The 24,466-nt window shown below is 34.1% G+C and overlaps 1 protein-coding gene across 1 annotated transcript in view; it reads right to left on the bottom strand.

Moving 5' to 3' along the window:
* The window catches only part of LOC108917982 (homeobox protein unc-4-like), an 80,255-nt gene extending 58,421 nt beyond the window's left edge, over window positions 1-21,834 (bottom strand). Inside the window, exon 1 of the mRNA XM_018724814.1 lies at window positions 21,591-21,834. Coding sequence (XP_018580330.1) covers window positions 21,591-21,834 — 244 coding nt within the window. The remainder of the gene's footprint in view (window positions 1-21,590) is intronic.
* Window positions 21,835-24,466: the final 2,632 nt, after the last annotated feature.

Below are 24,466 nucleotides of genomic sequence, written 5' to 3'. Positions count from 1 at the left end.
GAATAAAAAATACAGTTGATAAATCCTTTTAATATATTTAATGGTTTATAAAAACATCGTAATCATTACCCAGCAATATTTAGGGTTACATAAAGTTTTCTTTACTTGATTAATATAGTTAGTAATACCTACTTGAGATAAAAGCATTTGTACGGAATAACAAAGGAACATAAATATTTCTCAGCAAACTTTATATCTAAAAAATTAGTTATATTTGCAAAACTTTTGTAACATTACTAAAATAGAGATTAAGAACAGTGAATAATAATGTAATTTCTATCACAGAACCTTTAAAATTGCATCCAACATTTTCTTTGACATGGACGAGAGATGGGCGGGAGAGTCATTTCATTCAGGTCAGGTCAGGTAATTTTAATTTATTATAGGCACCTTCTATTAATCATTCATATTGCAATTGCGAAATGGAGAAATAAGAGGGATATTTTGTTTACTAATATTATTACAACATGGCATTTTGGAGACCTTTTGAAAAGGAACAAAACGAAATTTACCATCAATATAATAAAATTGTTTGAGGACATAAATAATTAAAATATGTTGCTGGCTAAATGAACATATATAATAGAAATTTTCTACACATTATATACAAATTATTATAATTTTTTACCTTTAGCAGAAAACTTTTTTCGGGATGCCTATGAAATTTTATTGCTAGGCGTTTTTATACATGTTCAACTGACTTCGGAAAGACTATACTGATTTTTTATTTCAATTTTCGTAACGTTGCGTCGGTTTAACCAAATTACTTTAATTTTATTTCATAGAATACATTCCTGGATTTTCTGCACGCATTTAGAAAACACCCTGTACATAAGCATTTCTCTCAAGGAAAAATATGATACTATAATATATTCCTTTATTGATTTTACAACGTAAACGCAGGAAATGTTCTTAATATGTTGGTAGTTATGAAAGCACAATAGTACTACACAGAAGATCGAAACCAGTATACGTCTGGTGGTTCGGTTGACAAATAATGGTGGTTGGGGCATTAACCCGCAGAGTAGTTATTTTCCGCAGTATGCTTACATGGAGGGAAAAAAGATCTCGTATAATTGTTATTAGAAAAAAATTGAATCTTTTGCTGTCGCAAACGTTCGTCTGTCGTGGGAATGTTAATCGAAGTTACAAGGCGTATTTCTTTAACTGATCGGACGCCAGTTTTTTTGCTCTGCCATTTCGCCGCGACGATAACGAATTTAGTGTTGGCTTTACGCCTCTGCCACGTCAGCTGGTGTTTGTTACACATTCAAATCGAAAACGGGACGTTGCACGCGATGCCCTGTTCCATCTTAGTCGGTTACAGGCCGGTATTATACTCCAGAAATATTTACATACAGCTTTTACATAAGTCGTGCGCGTTATAACGACTTACTTAAGGCGGACGTATGCTTAATCGGGTCCTTATCAGAAAAAAACTTCACCGATTCTTGTACAAGGTGTTCATAAATGTTTACAAGCCACGTGAACTTAGGAGCTTAGGCAACCAGGGCTGGTACTGGTAACGAAAATTCACTAAATCGTGTCAATATTAATGAATCGTTTACAATGAACATTGGCAAACTGTTACGTCTACTCTTAAGATAATGCGATTACTGATTGGTTGAATAGAATCTCGCGAAAAATTACACCAATCACATCTGGTGGAAGAGAGTGTTGTGTTTTAATGTAATTTTGATTTTATTCTTTTAATAATTTTTAACTTTACCGAAATTTAATTGCCAATCTATCAAAATGAGAAAAGGAAAATAATCTTATATTATGTAACAAGTGTGGTAAGTAACTTGGTTTTTACTGTAAGAGACTGAAAATTGTTTGATATCCAACTCTCAATTTTGCTTGGAAAAGTATAAGTACTTAAGAAGTTATTGGTTGTCTTGCAAGCAAACTATACGAAGCGTTAGATGAAGGAAAATAAAAGTTTAGTGGTATACGATACCGTCTTCGGTGCTACTTATTTATCGTATAAATAATTTACGAAATATAAAGCATTTTAAAAAGGGCAGTATTTAATAAGATAAAGAACAGTTTTAACGTGTTCAACTCAAAAAAATTTCTGGAACTGGAGGAAAATCCACAAGCTGGCAACCCTGCGGCGTTGTGCTCGGGCATATACGTATAAACGAATCCCAGAACTGCTTAGTTTTATGACCATTTGAGTAAGTGACGTCATTGAAACTCATTCACAGACCAACAAAATTTAACTTTGTTTTGGAAGCAGAAACTTGAATAAATATTTCCGAAGGATTTAGGTGCACTGAATCCGAATGTGCAAAGTACACTGTTTTTCGTCATATTTGAGGTTATGTAGTAATGTCATCTATTCTTTTTCAAAAAACTAATACATTGAACCTAAAAGTACAAGGCTCCCTCCTTCGAATGCTGTTGAGTTTGCTCAAATACCTTTTTTTTTCGTTGAGATATCACATGTTGAAATTGTTAAGTTTCTCAGTTTCTTAATATGCGAAAATCTACTAAGGATCCCTTAGACATCATATTAAAAAACTGATAAACTTAGAAATTTCAACATGTGGTATCTCAATGAAAAAAAAAGATATTTGAGCAAACTCAACGGCATTCGAGAGAGGGAGCCTTGTACTTTTAAATTATATGTATTTTTTTTTAAAGGAATAGATGGTATTACTACATAACCTCAAATATGACGAAAACAGTGTTTTTTGCACTTTTAGGTTAGGATATCTCAAAAACCTGACGTGATAGAGCAATTCTGCGGCCAGATTCGGATTCAGCGTACCAAAATCCTTCGGGAATGCATATTAGTGTGTCTGCTTCTTGACCCTTGTTGACCTGTGTTATTATTGAATTAATTATTGAACTTGAATATTTACTTTGAATAATTATCGTAATTCGGTGTTCATTATTCTGATTCTACTGTTGTTAATACCGATAATTAAAATTTGGGTATATATTTTTTATTCAATTTAGATAGTTAGATGAAATCGTATATATTTTCTTCCTGGATTGCTGTGAACCAACCTCAGCATTAGCAATCCTCAACAATTAATTATCTTTCCTAGAGCTGAGATCTAAGAAACATTGCCGTGAAAATCATGGGGAGAATATTTAATTAAACTGTTAAAAATGTCGGAGATAGAGAACGAAAGAAAGAGACAGAAAGAGCTATTCGTAATTAAACCGTTCGATGTGTCATAAATCCAGTGCTTAACCTCCTAATTTATGGCTGGCAAGAGATTTTGTACCCGCATTTTCTAATTATCGTCTCGTATTTGTGCTTCAAGTGGAAAATCAATTAATTAAAGTCGTATTCCGTAATCTCGTGATTTATTAATCGTCCACCAATTAACGGGGAATGTTTACAAATACGGCATGGTCTTCAACATAAAGTATCCGACTGGTTAATTATTCTTTCACTTCATAAATCCAATCGGGATGTTGGTAAATAAGTGTCACAAGTTTAGTTCTTATTGCGTGTAACGTATCTTGAACGGGTATACCTCGTGGTTCAATACTGGGGCTCTATCTGCCTTCTGTTCATACAAATGATTATTGTTTGGTGTGTAACTGAGCCAATTCAAAAAACAAGAGTAAAATTAATGTTTTATTCCTTATGGACTATGTTTATTAATTTTTAGACATTTCTCAAGACAATGTTACAAAATATGTGTCACTTCATCGTTTATACAGTGCGTCCCTTTAAGTTTTCTACAAATGAATAACTTTTTTATTATCAATTTTAGAAAAAAGTTATTTTTTATAACAAGTTCAGCTTCTTGAAAAAATGGTATTAAACTTTTCAAACTTGAGATGGCATATACGGGATTGCCAAAAATTAAAAAAAAAATCTAATTTGACAAGGGAGAAGTACTATTAATTTTTATTTTCGAGAAAAATGTAATGGGAAAATGTTACTTGGAAATAAAAATTAAGTCTAAGTTTAAATTCGTCCTATTTTTTTGTCCATTTAGGTTCTCTACAAATAGGTAACTTTTTTATCAATTTGACGAAGAAAAGGTATTCTTTCTAAAAAGTTCTGCTTTTTGAAAAAATGGTATTGAATTTTTCACATTTGAGATAGCATATACAGGGTGACAAAAAAAAGTATTTTAAGAAATGTAGATAACGTTCACTATTTAATTTACGAAAAAAAAATGGTCCAATTACTTTTTCTTTATAAATCCCACACCACACATTTGTTTTAAATGAGTACTAATCACGAGTCAGAATAGTAAAATGAGGAATAACATCACTCCACCAACGACAATTTTGAGAACAAAGAAGTAAATTCGAATCATCGATCAAAATCGCCTGGCCTTAAGGTATGTATAAATTTAGGTTTGTAAGGCCGAAAATTTGTTCAATTTTCATATTTTTGAAATTGCCGTCTTACATTATTTGGTAATGTTGCTGATCTTTTGCGGAGATCTAAAAAACCTCTCCGCAAAAGATCAGATTTTGTTTCAATATTGCCGGAAAACAAAGTCTCATATTCAGATTATAAGCTTGATTTTATCGGCAACTCCTTGAACAATCCAATGAGGATGAAACATTATTCAAAGGATCATAACGGTAGACGAAAGCTTAAGACATTTTACAACGTTTACAAAGTTAAAAAAAATAATAATGACACCAAACAACTTGTATACCAAGAAACTAACTATAAATGTGTATTCGTGTGTCTCACGAATCAATATTAGGGCTATTACTTTCTTTCAGTAGTCAACTATTAATTTTAAGTAGCGATTGGGTCGCAAAATACTCATTAGAAGCAATATGTATAAAAAGGATTAAGAGTGGAATGATTTATTTCAAAATCTTGGCGATTGCGTAATTAGCGATGTATATTTTATAAATATTTCGGGCCGTTATTTTGAAAATTAATCATACCTTTGTTTGTAATCAATTTGAAATGTCCGTTTTATGTAAATTTCCGATCTTTATTGCCGTTTTTATGGTTAACATTCAGATAAAAATCCGGTCCTCGCGAAACGAACATAAAACAATATTTCCATAATTATATATGTGAGAGGAAAAATTTCGGCCGGTATCTCATATCAAATATGTTAAGTGATTCTGCTTAAATCGAACCCGGCGGTATCTATATCTGCTTCGAATATACCAATCGGGTATTTTTAACTTGTTTCGGCCTGCAGCAGAGAATGAGTGAATTTGTATGTAAAATATGGTGCATACGGCGCAGTTATTATCGAGATATACGGCGTATCTCCGGATGTATGGATGAAACAGCTCTTGTAAAAGACAAAAAATGTCAGTGTCGCAAGGTAGTGTTTCAGATTTAGCCCTGATGCTTGTTTGTGAGGTAAAATCTGTCATGATTCGTGAAATTCAATAAGCTTTGGAAATTTAGAAAAATTTCAATTTTTTTCAGCTATATACTACTATAAAATATTAATAGAAGTGTCTCAGAATGAGAAAATTTAAAATCTGTACCCTTGTAGCTAAATCGGTGTAAATGTCCTTATTATTGGGTGACCCCACCCTATTCTATGGTAGTCGTGCGTTGTCTTTGTCTATTCCCGTCGGCTCCATTAGGTCATCTCGTAGTGTGGCGTATGGCGTATAGTGCTGGGCAAGTGTCCGTTAATCCGGTTATTTTGGTGAAAATTATGTTTAAATGCAGTGATTTGATTACAATAATTGAAAACAATAATACAGGGTGGTCCAGATTTTAATGGGCAAATGTCGGGAAAGTACTGAACAACAAAAATTAACATCAATTTGCTCCATGAACATAGGCGCAGAAAGCCACCGTTTATGAGATACAGAGCGTTGAAATTAACAAAAATAAAACATTTTTTAAATATCTGGAAAACCGCTTCATCAAATTTATCCAAATTTGTTACACATTTTTTTTTCAAATATTTCTCCTAGTTCTGTATGTACACAGTCCAAATTCAAAAATCAGTGGTGGAGAAACAAGCATATCGTTTCATTAAGTCACTCACTAGATAGTTAGCATCAGATCAAATTCACTCCTCTTGCAATAGCTTCACTCATAAAATTTTAATTGTCTTACTCATACTAACAGAGTGAAAATTTCACTCACTCAGAGTGTGTAGACAGAAATTGACACATTATTGTGTAAAATTGAGTGAATTTGAGTGATTTTTTTTACGGTGTATCACCATATACCAAAAGATCTTCAAAATCCATCAAAATCTCTAGAATCGACTTTAGAATCCTTCAAGAAAAAAGCACCAAAACTTCTATAAAATATCAAGTATATCGAACGGTTTCAAGAAGTATAAAAAAAATGAAAGGAGTTTTATAATACAACAAGATACTGACGATACAGCCTTAGACTGCATCAGCCGTTATAAATTAATGTTGGAAGTACGTCGGAAACTTCTAACAACTTCGAAAAAAGTCAAAAACTATTAAACATGTCGAAACACCCCAAAAGCTTCAAAATACTTCAAAATATCTAGAAGTATTTCGAAATATCTCGAAAAACTACAAAGTTATCTAAATACCTCGAACGTCTAAAGATTTAATTAGGGAATATTAAATGTCATTGACTGCGATAGCCAAAGGTCAATTAAGCGCAGAATACATAAAGCAACGGAATATTATAAAAAAGTCTCAAATATTATGTCTTAGGTCTGCCATGACATTTGGCTCCATTTTTAATTTTTCACAAAACAGGCGTAGGAAGTTAATAATTTGCATACTTATTCAGTTTTTCATTTCAGGAAAATTTCTTAACAATTTTTTGCGATGTGTAATACAAAAGTTATACAGGGTGTTACAAGTTTAACTGCCTTAATTTTAATAGGCAATAGAATACATTAAAATAAACAAAAAAACCTAAGGTAGACATGGGTCCTAAACTCAACCATTTCCGAGAAAAAAATTATCAACATCTCCAGCTTGATGAACAAAAGTTCGATTAATTAGGGAATATTGACATAACTGTGTGCATAGAATACCATAAAATACAATGTTTATCACTTTTTTGAACTTCATTATGCTTAGTTTTAAAAAATAATTAGCGTTGTAATAAATTTAAAATTCGATTATATTCATATCGAGCAATGTGACAACGGCGCCGGCGCGGTGATACGCAATTCAGTTGGTATCTGGATTCGACTGTGTCGGAGTGTTTTTTGCGTACCACTATTTCTTTTTCTTGGGGTACTTTTCAGCGAGTGCGCGAAAATTGGATTCGAAGGTGTCGTGCGTGCATAGGTGGTGGGCATTTTGAGCATATGTTGTAGTTTGTTTTGTACTTGTGCGTTTAAAAATTACTGAATTTTGCTTTTTGATAAATACCTAAATTATTTTTAATATATATTGGACGACCTGAATCTTTGGGTACTTTAATTACATATTTTTCAAATACGCAATTTGATTAAAAGTTAAGTTCCTGTTTTAAGAGATTCATAATTACTAAAATTCGAGGTAAAATTTAAGCAGAATACTATCTTCGATACATTTTATTTATTCAAAAACTGGAAAACAATTGTTTTGAAATTTACTAAATGTTTCACAATGCTGTTTACATTTCTTCCGTAGGACAAGCCTGTCGTGTGTACACGTGGTGTGTATCAGCAGGTTAAGCGCTGTTGTCACGTTGTGATGAAACTCCCCAATACTAATACTCGCTGTATTTTGAAAACTTCGCCTCTGTAATATACAACTTTTTTATTCATTTATGATTACTCTATCTGAAGCTAAAGTAATAGCAGTCAAACTTCTTACACCCTGTAGTTTACTGGTGAGTAACATCGGAATTTTCTGAATTTCCAAGGCGTTCTTGCTTTTACTGATTTGAAATCATTTCACATTTCATTTCACAAACAAGCAGGGCTGAATCTAGAAATGCCGTTCTTCGACTTCAACATTATTAGTCCTTCCACCTATCAGGGGACACGTATATTTATAATTTGTTTCTTTGTTTCAGTTTTCATGATTCCCTAGTACCAGTACTCGAAAATTAGCGATAAAATTTCAAGTATGTCATTTGCTGTAAAAATCAGGTGAGTTAGCAGATTATTTATTTATTTTTGTGTAGTATTTACTTAATAGTTTTAGTTTTTTGTTAGATCAGTGGTTTGGTACTGTATCATACTTTATCTTATTTAAAATAATTCAATTTTCGGTTATGTGGGACGATAGGACACCCATCAAATAAAAACATCGCACCAAATATCGTTTAATAACATTTCCTTTAAATTATGAGTTTTAACAACAATAAATACCGCAGAGTCTAATAGGTTGCCTAGCGGCGATGTATGAAAAAATTACACAGCCCCACAAGAAAAAAAGGATCGGACCTGGTATCCAAACCCATGTATTTTTTCCGCTGAATCCGAATCTGCCTTCAGATTTGGCCCAACGGGTCTGAGTTTTCGGGAAAATTCAAAAAACAGGTCAAAATTCACAAAAACGCCATTTACGATCGACGAAAGTTATAAAAACTCAAATTATTCTACCAGCTCACTAGACGTATGATTTTTCACTCGTTTAATTCCAATTTATCATCATAGAGTCAGACGAACTGTACAAAAAGTAGATCGATAGATGGGTGGATGGGCGGGTTTTGTAGGTGGTACAGGTAGATGAATAAATATGCGAGTTCATGCATGAACGACCAGATAGAAAGATGTATGAATTCATAAATGGGTGGGTGGATAAAAAGATGGATCCAGAACTCTGCAACACGAATTATGCCATGAAATTGACGTTTTTGATCTATTTTCTGTTTTTGAATGAAATTGAACCAGTTCGTCTGACTCTATGTTGATAAATTGGAATTAAACGAGTGAAAAATCATACGTCTAGTGAGCTGGTAGAATAATTTGACTTTTTATAACTTTCGTCGATCGTAAATGACGTTTTTTGTGAATTTTGACCTGTTTTTTGAATTTTCCCGAACACTCAGACCCGTTGGGCCAAATCTGAAGGCAGATTCGGATTCAGCGGAAAAAAACATGGAAATACAAGGGTCTGAATACCAGATCCGATTCTTTTTTTTGTGGAGCTGTGATTATTAAAAAGGGTTAAGAAAATTCAGTTTTTACAACTGGATTTAAGAAAACAAACTTATGACACGCGTTTCAAAGACCAAATGGAGCCTCTGTGCAAATATGACCCCCATTTAACGTTACACTTTGTATTTATCCTCACTATTTAAAATTCCCTACGTGTGGCGGTGGATTTGCGCCACCAAGAACACCATTTGTCGCCAGATCCTCCAACGTAATTCAGCGCGACGCCGATAAATCCGATCCCGGCGTAAACAAGAGCATCGTCCCATTTATCGGGGCAATTACGGCGCCCCCCGCCGTATCCGCAACTCATAAACAAAATTAAAAGCGACGCGCGTAACGAAGGGCCCGTCCGACAGCCGAAAACGAGCTTAATTTCTATTCCACCACCGTCCGCTAGCGAGAGCCTCCTCGAAACAAGAAGTTGCGGCGATAAGCCCCCATAACAATCTCGGCGGAGATCGCGCCGTTCGAGGGGAGGCAACATTGTTCGTCGGAAATATTAGATTAACCATAATCCCGACCTAATATACTTTGATACTCGTTGAAAGTCGACGTGGGGGCGGCGGTAAGCCGGGACGCCGTCGTTGCGTTAAGTTCATGAATTTTATTCGGTTAAGGGGACCCAGCTCGGCGTAATAGAGCGTTTTTACGGGTTTAGCCAACAAGAACGGATTAGCGGGAGTCCGTACGAGGTGTACACGAATTACGATCTCGGTAACTCGAGATAATAACTTCTCAAAAAGTGGTTCGCTTATTACAAAGCCAGAGTTCTCTCATGTGACGTCATCTGAGAGCATTTCGATTTATTAAGTCATTTAAAGAAATCTATATTCTATTATTAGTTACTGTATTTTTGCTCCAATATAAATGTATTGGACATATCATTTTTGGTTTGTAACTAGCTGTTTACTAGACATTGCTGATATCCGACGTGAACACCCATTTACAGGATAAGCTGGAGTACATCTTCAGTAAAATTTAAAAAAAGACATACACAAAAGGTACATAACAGTAAAATATTTTATGAAAGTACAAATATATGTTGTAAACTTAAGTGAAGACAAAAAATACACAGAAATAGCTTAATATTCAGAGACGTACCAACCGAAAATGGCGCCTAGGACAAACATCGAAGTTACGCCCTATCCTAAATTATCTAAATATAAAATAAACACATACAACTAAATAGAACAGTCATAAACCTTACAAAATATTTATAGTTTTTGTGTTAGAACGAAAATTATCCCGTAAAATTGCACTTTGGATAGTCTTAAACTTAAAATTGCACCTTCCTTGCCTTCTGGTTCGTTAGTGAAAGCTCACCACGCGCAATAATTGCGGGATTATTTGAATATGAGTTATATTGTTGGTATATTTTGATTTGTATGTTTATCTATTCTCCTCCCTTTGATTAGTACCCAGGGCACATACTCTACTTGGACTGGGTACGCCACTGAGGATATTGTAAATATTAAAAAAGTCAAAAATTAAAATTTAAAAGGAACAATACAAGGCTACTGAAATTTTCTTATATCGGTTATACCGAGGTTTAAACTACAAGAATTAATGTTAGATTTCTCCAAATAGTTGCAGCTACTCAGAATTATATGCAAAGGTGATTTCGACAAAACATTGACATGAACAAATGGTTCCACATTAAAAGTATTTGTCTAGACTTGTATCCCGTGCAGTGGCGGATCGTGATATTGTGAATAGGTGAGGCCCGTGGCTTTTTTACTAGGTGGGAAAGAAAGAATAAAAAGCACCGCAGGCAATTTTTTTTTAATTTTCAAGGTCAAACGACTAAATGCATTTGGAAATTTTTAGTTGCATTTACAATATTATAGAAAAACTGATGTTCACGAGCAGGATTTTCATTCATATTTTATAAAAAATAATACGCAACTATTTAGGTATTTTATTAAAATAGGAATAAATTTCCACTTCATTTTTTATTCTGGAGATCTTCGCCAATAGCCCTACTATAACCGTAAATTAAAAAATTATATTATTAATAATAATATCAGAACTTTAAAAATTATATTTACAATAAAATTAAATAACAGTGACAATTAACAACAATACATGTTTTACGATAAAAACATTGTTTTCAGTTTCACCAGTGGCGTGCGCACAGACAAGTTTTCGGATATTTTTGAAGAAAAAAATGATACACCACTAATTTTTTATTATTATGCACTCAGCTTTTTTTTGTACCAATTTTATTACAAAAAATTATTATTCCTTGCAGTTAACAGCAGTCTAAAAATTTTGTATCAGTTTTTAGATTCTCTACTCACTATCTAAACAGAAATTAGCAAGTTGGCTGTGCACTCGTTTTTGTTATTGTTTGACAAAATTAATAATATCTGTCACTTTCAGTGTTTGAGTATGAAGCAGTTATTGCGGTTTCCGCAATATTTATAAATTTGCATTTTCTTATTAAAACTTTAACACCCTGTAGATCGGAAACTAAGCGTTTTCGGAATATGGTATGTTATGGAAATATATCACAAATCGCTTGTACTCCTGCGAGGAATGCATCGACTTACCAAACACCCTGTATATTAAATATGACTGCTTGAAATTGACCCGCACAAAGTCCCTGCAATATCGAGATAGGGGGCAGGGGCGTGCCTTCAATTTTCCGCCAATGTCTTTCTACCTCAGGTGTCGAATGCGGTTAATTCCACGAAAGTGGTGCAGAGGTCTTCTTGGAATTCTATTACAACGAGTATTGTACGGACTATACTTCCTAGCTTTTTAAACTTGCTAAGATTTTGGTACTGTCGTTTTCCATTATTTACAAGTTTTTGCAAGGCGCATTCAAATTCCCATAACAATTCTTCCTGCGCGTCCAATCGCATACGGAATTTACTCCGTTCGGTACGTTGCGAGGCTCCCGTTTCATTACACGGAATTATCAAGGCAAACAGACGAATAAATCCACGCAAAACGAACAAAGGGACGTAACCACATGTTATTTAATTTAAAAACGCCTGTCACGTTCGCCGTACGACCAGCCGTAATTCATTACCGCTTTCGAACGGTTAAGCGTTAATATTTCAGAAATATACGAACTCGGATCGTCTCCGTGTCCAACATGCGATTGCGGCAGTAATTACGGACTTGTTTGTCGTCCGTGTGTAGTTTTAATGTTTTCATTTGTAATAGGTTTGTTCACGCATTTATATTACGTGTTTATACGGCCGTGATTTTTCAAACATCTGCGTTTGATACCATTAAGGACGGTTAACACACCAAGCGGTTGTGCAGCGACGCGACAGCGCGTATGTGAATGCGGAACGACGTCTTTGTGACCACACGGGCCATTGTGCGGTTGATTCAGGCGGCGCGCGGCGTGTACTTTTTGCGGCACAACCGCGTAGTGTGTTACTGGAATTGCGGTTCTACCGCACACCGCACAAACATGTTGCGGTTCGGCCGCATGTCGCAGTTGTATAAAAAAGCAAACCTTCAATTTATTACAGTACAGTACTAAAGTGTTTTACAAAATTAAACAATAGTTCCGCGACAAATAGAGAGAAATATTGTTTTGAAAACATGGGGGCTTTCATACAGTTCTCCATATACGATATTTAATTTTAAGTTTATTTAAGTTTTTTTTCTTATTTTGGATTGTACCTGAATACAATACAATGCTTTACAGTTCAAAAATGTAGTTGCGGTAGAATTCCTTAAAAAGTTTTTTTGAAAATTGAAGAAATTTTGCATTGTTGTCGAATAGTTTTACGATTTCATGCAAAACGCGTCGTCCTAACGTCGCTTGATACCATTAAGGATGGTTAACTCACCAAGCCGTTGCGCAGCGACGCGGCACCCCGTATGTGAACGCGGTTCTGATGCACTACGTCCTTGTGACCGCACAGGTCCTTGTGCGGTTGATTCAGGCGGCGTGGACTTTTTGCGGCACAACCGCATAGTGTGTTATCGCGGTTCTACCGCACACCGCACAAACATGTTACGGTTCGGCCGCGTGTCGCAGTTGTACAAAAAAGTAAAGCTTCAAATTATTAAAAATTCTTAAGATACCTGTTTGTTAACGAATAATTCTAAAGTGTTTTATAAAATTAAACAATTGTTCCGCGACGGAAAGAGAGAAATATTGTTTTGAAAACATGAGGGCTTTCATACAGCTCCCCATATACGATATTTATTTTTAAGTTTATTTAAGTTTTTTTTCTTGTTCTGGAATGTACCTGAATAGTTCTACAATGCTTTACAACTTTCAGCTTTAGTTCTGTAACTGAAGATAAATATTCGTTGGGGTAGAACTCCTTAAAAGTTTTTTGAAAATTGCAAATGTTCTGCATTATTGTCGAATAGTTCTACGATTTCATGCAAACCGCGTTGTTCTAACCGTTCTAGTTGCGGAGATCCCGAATTTAATTGATTTAGGCAATTTTTGAAAATTTCGAAACAGTTCACACGCTTTGCTACTCAGTGATCTCAAATTTTTAGGATGTGTTTCAGATCTCCATTTTATTTTATCACATGTAGGTTTGTTATTCTTTAAAATGTTGAGTATAAAACTGGCAAAATGTCTCCTCTTAGACATTCAACACAACAATTTTGTATTTTCTACAAACGGTGTTTATTTTTTTGAGAAAGGCAGGGGTCATATACAACATCAGCATAATTCAAATGAGATAAGACTAAAGATGCGGTAAGTAAAATTTTGGTCTGAGGATTTAGATACTTCTTGAAGCATTGCAACTGTTTTAATGATAAGAAAGCTTCCTTGCAGATAACAGTTACATGATTCGAAAAAGTCAACGATAAACGATAAAACGTTAAAGTTATCCATACCTCGCAATTGAGTTGATGTTCCAAATAGAATATTTTGACTTTTATTAGGATTAACTAATAAAGTATTTTTTATATACCAGTCATGCATTAATTGCAAGTCATTATTAATAATTGCTGTGGCAATACTTAAATTAGAAGGCTTAATACTATAAAGGAGTTGTAGATTGTCAGCGTACATATTTAGTGTACAATTCAAAGGAATTCTCGACAAATTTGCTGTGAAACAAAAGTGGTCCTAATATAGATCCCTGAGGAACACCAGCTTTCATCCATTCCACTTATCAAAAGTCTCGCGAAAAAACCGTTGCTTTACAAATCGTCGAATTAAAGTCCATTTAGTACTCCTTCTTTCGCGTTCATAAAACCATGCCTCTTTAATGTAACAGTTCCCGGCTTTGCGAGTTTTTATTGCGTCGTTAATAAATAAACGCCCGGTATCTCGAATCGATTTCACACCTCGACCTGTGCCGAGGGCCTCGAATTTCTCGTGACGGGCCGCAAATAATTCCATTATTAGTTGTCTGGCTGCGAGCTAAGTGTTTGTGCTCCGTGCAGATCTTGCGGATATCGGAGTAGGCCATTGGTCAGGAACGGCCGCGCGGCGGTACTGACTTGGGAATTTTTCTATTAAAAAAACGGTTAACCGGATTCCCATGTAGGGACGGTGCGGATATGGACCAAAAATGTGCGAAAGAAATTAAAAATCGTTAACCTAAGACCCAAATAAATAAAGAAAAAATTAAAACTATGCTACAAATAAATATATTTTTTTTATATATGTGAACTAATTTATTTTATAACAAAGTGGTATTATACTCTTCTATATCCAATATCTAGGTAGATATGTTTCACTTTTTAAGAGAGATTATTAGAAAGAAACGCAGAATTTGAATTGTGCGTCATTTTCATTGCGAAACGTTGGCAGTATTTGTGTTAGACAAAATTGAGCGCCATACGACGTAGAGGCAGTGAAAATAGTGAAAATTCATTACAAGTACGGAGAGTATGTAGCTGAGACTGTGCGCGAATTACGCGGAATTTGAGCAACAGTCAGATGTCTTGTACCTTAGCAACCAAATTCGATTTAGTTACATAAATCGCAGTTAAATTACTTTGAATTAATGTAAATATAAGTAGGGAGCATTGTAGTCAATTTGTTAAAATTTCTGAAACAACCCAAGATTCAAATTGTTTACATTTTGATAAATGTAATGAAAGTGTTAATAATATTCAACTGTAGAAGAAATACTGGTTGATTTTGCTATACCTACATGATCTTTTTTGATTGCATACTTAGAACTAAACTCACACTGCAGAAAGAAACTATACTAGGTGAAACACTATAACGAAACACAAGTATAAATGCAATATTTAAAAATGTTATTTTATGGATTCTTTGATTTAATATTAATATTTTGATTATTACCGAGAAAATTTTCCATTTTACACATAATTGTCTACATAAGATAGATAGGGTTCCATCAATTCAAAGTCAAAATCTCCTATTATTCTTTATTCTATTATCTTCTTCGCTTCAGTCATATGGATCAGTGGTTCTATTATAATACCTAAAGTATAGGTATTCTTAGTCATATATTTACCATCGTTCTCACTATTGGCTATAACTTTGATTTTTTTTTAATCAATAGTCATTTTTATATAAACATACCTTAATTTTCCGTTGCTTTTTAGTTACTATTGATTTTTAGGTAACTAGGTATGTACTTCAGAGCTATATATATCAACCAATGTTAAAAATGTAAAGACTAACAATGTCGCTGTGAAATAATAGACATTCAAGAGGAAACATGTAAAGGAATTTTATTTTGAGATACTTTTTAATACTACTGGTCTAATTGAATGATTGTATTAACTTTCGTCCTCACGTATCAACTTCTAATAATGTCTTATTGCTATACTCTGTAAATTAATTATGAATTTGTGGAAAAAAAAACTGTTGTAATTATATACTATATACCTATTTATTAGTACAACCGCTAATTATATTACTGCAAAGCCCACAATTGTTATGACTGTATTATATTTTGAATCGCATATTTTTTGCGCAAATGTACGGAAATAGATATTTTTGTATCTAGAACACGAAATGGTACTTTTTCGTTCAAGAATGCCAAAAAAATGTACATATCAGAAAATTTCCAAAACTAATACCATATTTGAAAAGCAAATCAGTTGGATTCCGTCCTAAAAAGTCTAGAATTCCAGCGACAGAGAAATTGAGAGATTTTTGCAAGAAGCACCTGATAATAGATTTCTGCTGAAAGGGTAATTCAAATTAATATAAATCGATAGATGTACGTAATTTTGGGCAAATTTTCAGGTCATTTAGTACCTAATTGGTGTTTGTGGAGCTTTGAGAAAAGATGAGCTACTAAATATAACGATCGATGATATAGAAGACAAAGATTCAATTATTATTACAAGAATTCCCGATGCCAAACCTCGTACTTTGAGATGTTCTGTGATTTCAAGTCTAGACCAAATGAAGATTTACCGCAAAGATTTTTTGTGAAGTGTGTCAGGGAAAAATGTGTTAACCAAGTGGCTGGCGTCAACAAAATAAGGAATGTGCCAAAAGAAATAACAACTTATCTCAATTTGTCTCATCTGGAAACTTATACAGGGCACTACCTTAGACGTTCTTCCGCCACTCTGTTAGCTGACGCAGGGGCCGATATTACCGCCATTAAAGGATATGGGGGTGGCTATTACGGTAGCAGAGACATTGTAGAAGCTTTCATACAATATAAAACTTCAATCGCAAATAAATTGTTATCATTTTCAGCAAAGCCTACGGAACTTGCCAATAACAACTTAAACAATTACACTGTCGATAACAGTTTTCCAAAAATAATATTTCCACTTTTTTTTTAGATTAACACATAAGTATAGCATATAAAATGATTCAAAAACTAGCATTCCTATTCCTAAATAATGTAATGCCTAAAAAGATACCCTACAAGTTGACAATACATTCAGAATAAGGGAAAAACATATTTTTACTTCTTATGTGTATCATTACTAGAGATCGGAAATGTTAGGCCGGGTTTTCTTTTGTGTAATTTTATTCAAACAAAAAGTGACACAACTGTTGCTTCCTTATAACTGGACTGTTTACATTATAAGAGTACGTATGTAAGTATTTGCATATCCTTATTAGACAAATAGGGGCAGAGTCTATTTTTCTGCAGTAAACGCTTCACATGGAACTTACCACAAAATAATGGGTACAGAACATAATAATAAGTACCAGCAAAATGTAACAAAATAATAATTTCTTACTCATAAGGAAGACGATTGTAGAAAAATAATTAACGGTTCTCGCAATTAATCGTCTCCGGCGATAAGTAAATACATATTTCAAAAACGAAAATGCCCGTTCTACATTTACCGAGATCGTAGGCGCATATCTAAAATAGTCGAAGTTTTTAATAGATGCTATTTTTACTAATTCGCATTTTAGTAATCCCACTATATCCGTTCCATAATATGTATATGAATCTGATTTGAAGCTTCGCATCGATCAATTTATTCGATACGTATCTAGCAGCAGTCTAATGCCTGCCCTTTCGGCCTGGCGTGCCAGTTTTTTTGCTGAGGGAGTTCGCCGTGCATTTCATTGTCGCTCGCGCGTGTGGGAGTTTGACGCTTTGCTTGACCGAGTGTATGGCACGTGTTTTTATGGCAGTCAGCCGCATAGACTGAAACACGGCTTGACCACAGATTTGGTCTATTTCTGCTACCACAACGCGTATTGTTGTATTTCAACATTTTTCTTGTTCTCTCGTTGTCTTACAACAAGTGCGATTTGTTGTCTATTAAATTCCAGCCTTAAAGCACATTCTATTGCAGAACGTTATAGCATTTAGAATAGAAATTTTAAATGATTATGATTTTTTAAATATATTTCGAATTAACTGGATTTATACCAGTATAGCCAGTTAGGAGTCCATATTCAACCCCACTCGACTTTTTTCCAACTTCTACTCGCAGAGATGGAGAATTGGACCTATTGTGCACTGACATGGAATTGACATATTTTGTAATATGCCAGGTGTAAAAGGTAGTAAATCTGCTCGGTAAAAAGTGAAAGAGTAATATTCACCGGGGGGGCACATAATTATTTAATTTATTTTCGCTCACGTACACCGCGATGCGACGGCTTTTATATTAATTACGTCGCATTAATGCTTGCACGTCAGTAAATTATATTAATGTCACACCGTAGAATAATCTTTTAAGTGGTTTTTTGTTTGTTTTATGCTGCCAGGTGAAGGGACCCATTCGACGACAAATAATTAACGTTTATTCTTTTTTAAATGTACTTGTTGATGAACTTGATGACTCTTTTTGAGATTATTATAAAAAGATCATTAAGGATACTTAATATTATTAATTGTTTATTTCTAAAATGTAGTAGTTATGTGAATAAATGTATGTAAAAATACCTAATTGTATTTGTTTACATCGGCATCCTTACTGAAATTAAAATAAAATAAATTTACCTCTTCTTTAAAAAGACATTGACACTTTTCATTTATTGCAATGATATACCTACGGAAAGAGTGAACTTAGATGAAGATTGGAACCGCATAGAAACATTTAACTGATAAACTCTACGGAATCCATAGGCGTCCAGAAAAAATTTGTCCTGTCTCGTTTAGAAATACTATATTCCGAGCTATATTCCTATTTAGTTGACGATATTCTCGAATTTTTTGTAAATAATCTTCCCGAAGTGCAACTGTACGGCATGATTCCATAATTACCATACGATTGTCAAGTTTTTTATGTTTAAAACCGCATTGTAATAAAACATGTCGTAAAGTATCTAAAGATTTATATTTATAATCAGGATAATCGCTTCATTTATCTCGAATCATGTTTAACGTAGGAAATTTTTTTTCTTTATACATACATATAAATTGTGCGCCTCTGGTAAAATCGTAAATATTCTTTAATTTTGTATTTTTCCGTTTCTTCTTCGTACCGTGGTTAATAACATCTCCTTCTTTAATTTCCTAATTTCTTAAAGCCATGCTAAATTATTAGATACTTACATATAATATTTATTTTAATAACTATTATCCTTTACTGGTTACGATATGAACAAATATTAATATTAATTAACTAATAATTAATAATACGTATTACCTATACCAACAATAAATATACCACCTCAAGCACTGCTCTCTACGGCACTGACAAAGCCAAGTGAACCGAGTTTGACACCAAAGTAATTATAGAATACCATGCCAAAAATTATTTACGACCTAGTCGACCAATACAGGTTTGCTTTGCGACCAGCGCGTCGCCGTTGATTCTACATCAGGCGGATTGGTCTAGCAATACCGGACTCGCCCAATTCGAGTATAAATTACGAGACACATCATGGCTAAAGCATAGGAAGAAATTTAAAGAGAAGTGCAGACGGTCCAGTGCTTTAACATTTACAGGTTCCAATTGATATCGTAACAACTATACAATATTGAATCATTATTATTTACAGTTTCAGCGGTTTTTAAGATTTCTAGTTTGAAATAACATCGATTTTTCTGCATTTTGCCTGAATATTTTATGTATTTCTTCTTGCTAGGATAATACTAAATACCATAGACAATATAGCCAGCGATAAACTATATTGTGTGTGGTACTATTCTGAATTATAGGCTACTGCAAATAAAATAAAAACATCTGTATAAGTAGATTCAGATATGTAACATGTAACTATAATCAATCATTTTGGAATAGTTTTACCTAATATTACATAATTTACAAGGTTATCAGTTCTATATTTCATATTTTCCTCATTGTTTGACTCTTGTAAGAGAACTGTTACTAAGTGTTAAGCTTCCAGAAATTGTAAATAAAATTTTAATAACTTGTAATTTTAACATTTGACAATTGGCTATTTGGTATCTTTTCAAAGTCTGAAATAATAATCTGATATCATGGTCCAAAATACACATACGCATATCTACAAATGGGTAGAAATTGAATAACAGTATTTAGTTCGGTACCTTAGATACTTAAATACAAGCCTAGATGGAAAATACTTTTCAAAAGTTTCTTTGGTAGACAATAATTATTGGCCGCAATTTGGAAATGATTCCTCATGGAGTTTTATTGTACCTATTTGTTTTTGGTGGGTTTTGACATTTCCTTTTAATATTTTTTCAGATGCAATGGTTTTAATAAACGTTTTTGGACGAAATAATGTAACAATGTTGTTGTTGGGTCATATAACTAATCTTTAATAATTCTGGACAGTGAGTAGATACATCTTTCATTGTGTTATCAAAATAGATGAGTTTTGGAAAATTTTTACTTGAAAAAGGGAATTTTTTTATGGCAGTTGCCGACGGAACCACCATCTTGGCGTACAAGTCATTGAAGTTGATTTTGGTGGTTTTAGATACCTAATATTTTCTTGATAGCTAGATAATATTTTCTTAAGAGCTAATTTTTCTTTATAGTCCTCAAAATTTAGTGCAGATCTCACATACTTTTGCCCGCAAAGGTACAAAAACATGCGTAAAAACTGTTTATGAACGTGTCCAGAAATATTTAGTACCCATATACAAGTGCATCTGTGTTTTTCGTTTTCAAAAGTTTTAATTACAAACATTTACCCGCAAACAACCTGTGTGGAGCTGTTTGTTCACAAACACGGACAAAATCAAAGTATTGCATTTCTAAACCATGTATTTTCTATGCGCATAAATAAACCGATCTTTTTAATTAAGGCATCGAAATCCGAGTGTCATTTTTAAAAAACTTCGGAATCCAGCATCATCGTTTATTTTCTCTCTCAAAAGACGTATTCTTTAGATACCTACTCATCTTGGAAAATGTCTTCCTTCAGCCTCTTATTTCTTCAAATTCAGAAATATGTGCCTAAGAAGCATGTCAAAATTTCTATTGCCGTTTTACTTTGGAATATCATCGCCCTCCAAAAAAAAATCTATCTCAATCCAGGTTTCACATTAAAATTCAAAACAATCAGTCAATACATAGATATAAATCAATGTAAACTTTATTTCTGAGTTTCTTCCAAATCTAAGCATAAAATATTGAACAATAATTTCAAATACCTACTTATACCTACATCTATGACTAACTTAGAACTTAGGTAGGTATATGTTTTTAATTTTATGCTGCATCCAAACGATTTCAATATGCCCTAGGTACCTAGGCAGGGTTATTTTGTAAACAGACACGTACCTAGTGCAAAATTGAAATCAAGTTCAGGACAAACGGTGTTAACGGTTTTGCATCTTTGACATTCTTTGAAAGACTGAAATCGAATTACCATTTTCTGATGTGGACATTTTAATAACGTTTGTTTTTGTTTACGGGCAAATGTTTTTGTATTTGCATCAGGTTTTCGTTTCGTGGTACGTGGAAATTGTTCGTAGACCTGGACTAGTCTTTTATTTGTTGTTAAACGTTTAGTTTGGCTTTTAATTCCTTTGTAGGTATGTTCTACTTTAGTTAAGCCTGTCAACGTTAGTAATTTCGATGGAGTTGTTCTATTAAATAGTTTAGCCCAGTTTTTAATTACAATTTGGACTTTAGTCGATTCTGAAAATGCTGCTAATTTTGATGGAGCTTCCTCCACAATGTCCTGATTTGTATTTGAACTGTATTACATGAAGAATTTATCTTTTTCTTTAGACATGATTATGATGCGTTCTCGCTAAATCTGCCTTAGATCTAACCTACCTTTACCGTGAGTTTCGCTGCCGCTGTCCTCGGAGGGAGGTCCTGGAGGCGCTCTCATCCCGGGACCCAGCCCGTGGGGGTACCTGGGCCTGTTCAAAGGGGAAAAGGCCCCGTGCATCCCCAGCAGCTGTGCCGCCCCCGGGAACTGAAGTAAGGGGGCCCAGGGCGGCCTGGGGGCCAGATGGGCCGCCGCCGCAGCATACAGCTGGAGCGGAGGGGGCAGCACCCCGGATTCAAGTACCATTTTGTCACCCACTTTGTTGTTCTGTCCCTTAGGACTCGCAAACGTCACTCATCCGTACACTTCAGCACACACACAGCATTTCGCGCGAACGTTTGGTTTTTGTCTTCTTCCACCGCGCGCTTCTGTCTTCTTCCAGCTGCTCGGCTTAACACTTTTTCCTGTTGAGTTGGTGATCGGTGATGATAACAGTCATTCCTTTTTTTCCGAACTGTTTCAAGGAAGGTGTTCGATAGCCTCGACTACAACCAAATAGAGTTGTTTCTGATTGGTTCCACACAATTTTCACACAACACTGATCGCGGGCAAGTCCACATGTGTGTAACAATTGTAGTTTACACTGATGTGTGCTGCGCCAGAGCTTGCTGTGGGTTTACTAAACTCTTCCAGGCATGAACGCTGGCGAAGGCGTTTCGAGCGCCCGCTAATAATTCCCGCCATTCGGATTGGCGGAGAGCGTCGACGCCCGTGATGTTTCGACCCGCCCAGTCGGCTGAATATCATTATTGAGCAATGGGGTGATGTCAATATGCCCCCGTTATTTATTGGTTTCGGTTTTGATGCGCTTTCGGTGTAGTTGAATTTGGATGTTTTATTATTTTTTGATGGATTGATGGGTGGTGTGTTTTCCTTGATTTATAGTTAATTAGGTTTCGCAGGTATTTTATAGCGCCATGGGGTTTGGCGAAAGCGTTTTATTTTCCGAATTTTATGAATTGCCATCTATGTGATCCTGGACCAGATATTCCTATTTCAGGCTAGTCGGATGTTTTGAATAGGCTTCACAAATGCTTGCATGTATCAACATGAATTACATACGATGCAATATCTTGATATCTTCTGGATACTGGTGTCAAATTATCAGTTCTTATTGTATCAAGTTCGTCTCTAGCAAAGACTTGAAAGTATAGGGTGTCCCACTTAATTTTCCCACCCCACTTATATGTCGGTTAGTTTTGCAGATATAAAAATTTTGTTGAAATAAAAGTTGTAGTGTTTTTTATGAAGTTTATGTTTGTAGCAACAAAAAAAACAATTCAAATTTAAATGTCGATGTGACAGATACAACTTATTATGTTTTAAATAGAACACCCTATAAATTATTACATTTTTAGATGTAAAATTTGATTGTGAACAAAAATATACAACATATGTGGCACTTATTTTTGACAGTTTTTGACATCTTTGCATTTAATCGCATAAATGAAAACCGCATATTGCATATTCAAGATTGCCATGATTTTATTGATATTTTGATTTCAATTGACGTTTATGACAACTAAAATGATACTAAACACGGTTGTAAATTAATTTTCGGTAAATTAAAGTGGGAAATGTGCATTATACCAAAGAATAACAGTAATATTTTCGAAGAATATTTATTTTAATAACAACAATAATAAAATAAACAAGTATCCTGACAGGCACACCTCGTCAAGGAAAATAATTATAATTACATTATAATCGCCGAAAAAAATAAATAATTATAAGAATTAGAAAAGGATTATATAAACATCTGCCTCACGATATCCGAGATATTTCAAATATTATACCTTTTAAATTCGAAGTAAAGAAATTATTAAAGTATTAATAAGAAGTGGATCTTATTTGTGGAAGGGCGAAATGGGCGTTGACTATTAGACGCCTTCATTATAGCCATCCTTGTCTATCACATGGATTTCTATGGCTTACTTTATCGCTCTCACGTAACTTCTGATAGACCATCGGTACTTTCCTACACTGTATACTATTATTTATTTATTTTTATTTTTTAATAGTTGTATTTAATTACTTGTTTTATATATTGTCTGTAATAATATTTACAGTTACGCTTGACAATTTCTCACATTTACAGTAGGTAAATCTATAGAAAATAAAGATTATTATTATTATTAAAACTTTCTTGAATATGGCACGTAAGTTCATACATTTTCATACATTGGAAGACAAAAAGCGGACTACAAATATTAATAATAATAAAGAAATGGAGTTAAATATTCTTTTATATTTCCAAGAAAATCCTATGTTCTCCATAATCGACGCCGCTACCGATTTTGGTATTTCTAAATCATGCATACAAAGAGTTCTTAAAAAGGATAATTTAAAACCCTTTAAAGTAATGTCCGTCCAAAATTAACATTAAATGATAACAATCAAAGGGTAACATTTTGCCAGGAAGTGATGGATAAAATAACAATGACCCACGTATATCAAAACAAATTTTTGGTCGCATTAGGCAACATTCACAACAGCTGGCATATTTAATAGGAAAAACAGCTATATATGGTCTCACGGAAACCCTCATTTTGTGAAAGAAATTCAATTTCAGGAAAGAAGGACGGTAAATGTCTGGTGTGGGATCCTCAACACATATATTTTTTATGGAAGTCTAAGGCAGAAGATACTTAGAGTTTCCACAAAACGAAATAGACGAGTTTCTGTTAGAAATGCCATTAAACCACCTGAATAATAATCTGACAACAAGGCGGAGGTGCACGTCATATAATACTGGAGAAGTCAACTTTTTAAATAACAATTTCACGAAGTGGATATGGTAGATGAGGTAATACATTGTGGCCTTCCCGTAGTCTAGATCTTAGTCCACTGGATTTTTTGTTAAGGGGTTATTTAAAAA

The sequence above is a fragment of the Anoplophora glabripennis genome, unplaced genomic scaffold, assembly GCF_000390285.2.
Source record: "Anoplophora glabripennis isolate ALB-LARVAE unplaced genomic scaffold, Agla_2.0 scaffold90, whole genome shotgun sequence".
Taxonomy (NCBI): domain Eukaryota; kingdom Metazoa; phylum Arthropoda; class Insecta; order Coleoptera; family Cerambycidae; genus Anoplophora; species Anoplophora glabripennis.
The sequence above is the reverse complement of the archived record's forward strand: the minus strand, read 5'-3'. Positions and strand labels throughout refer to the sequence as shown.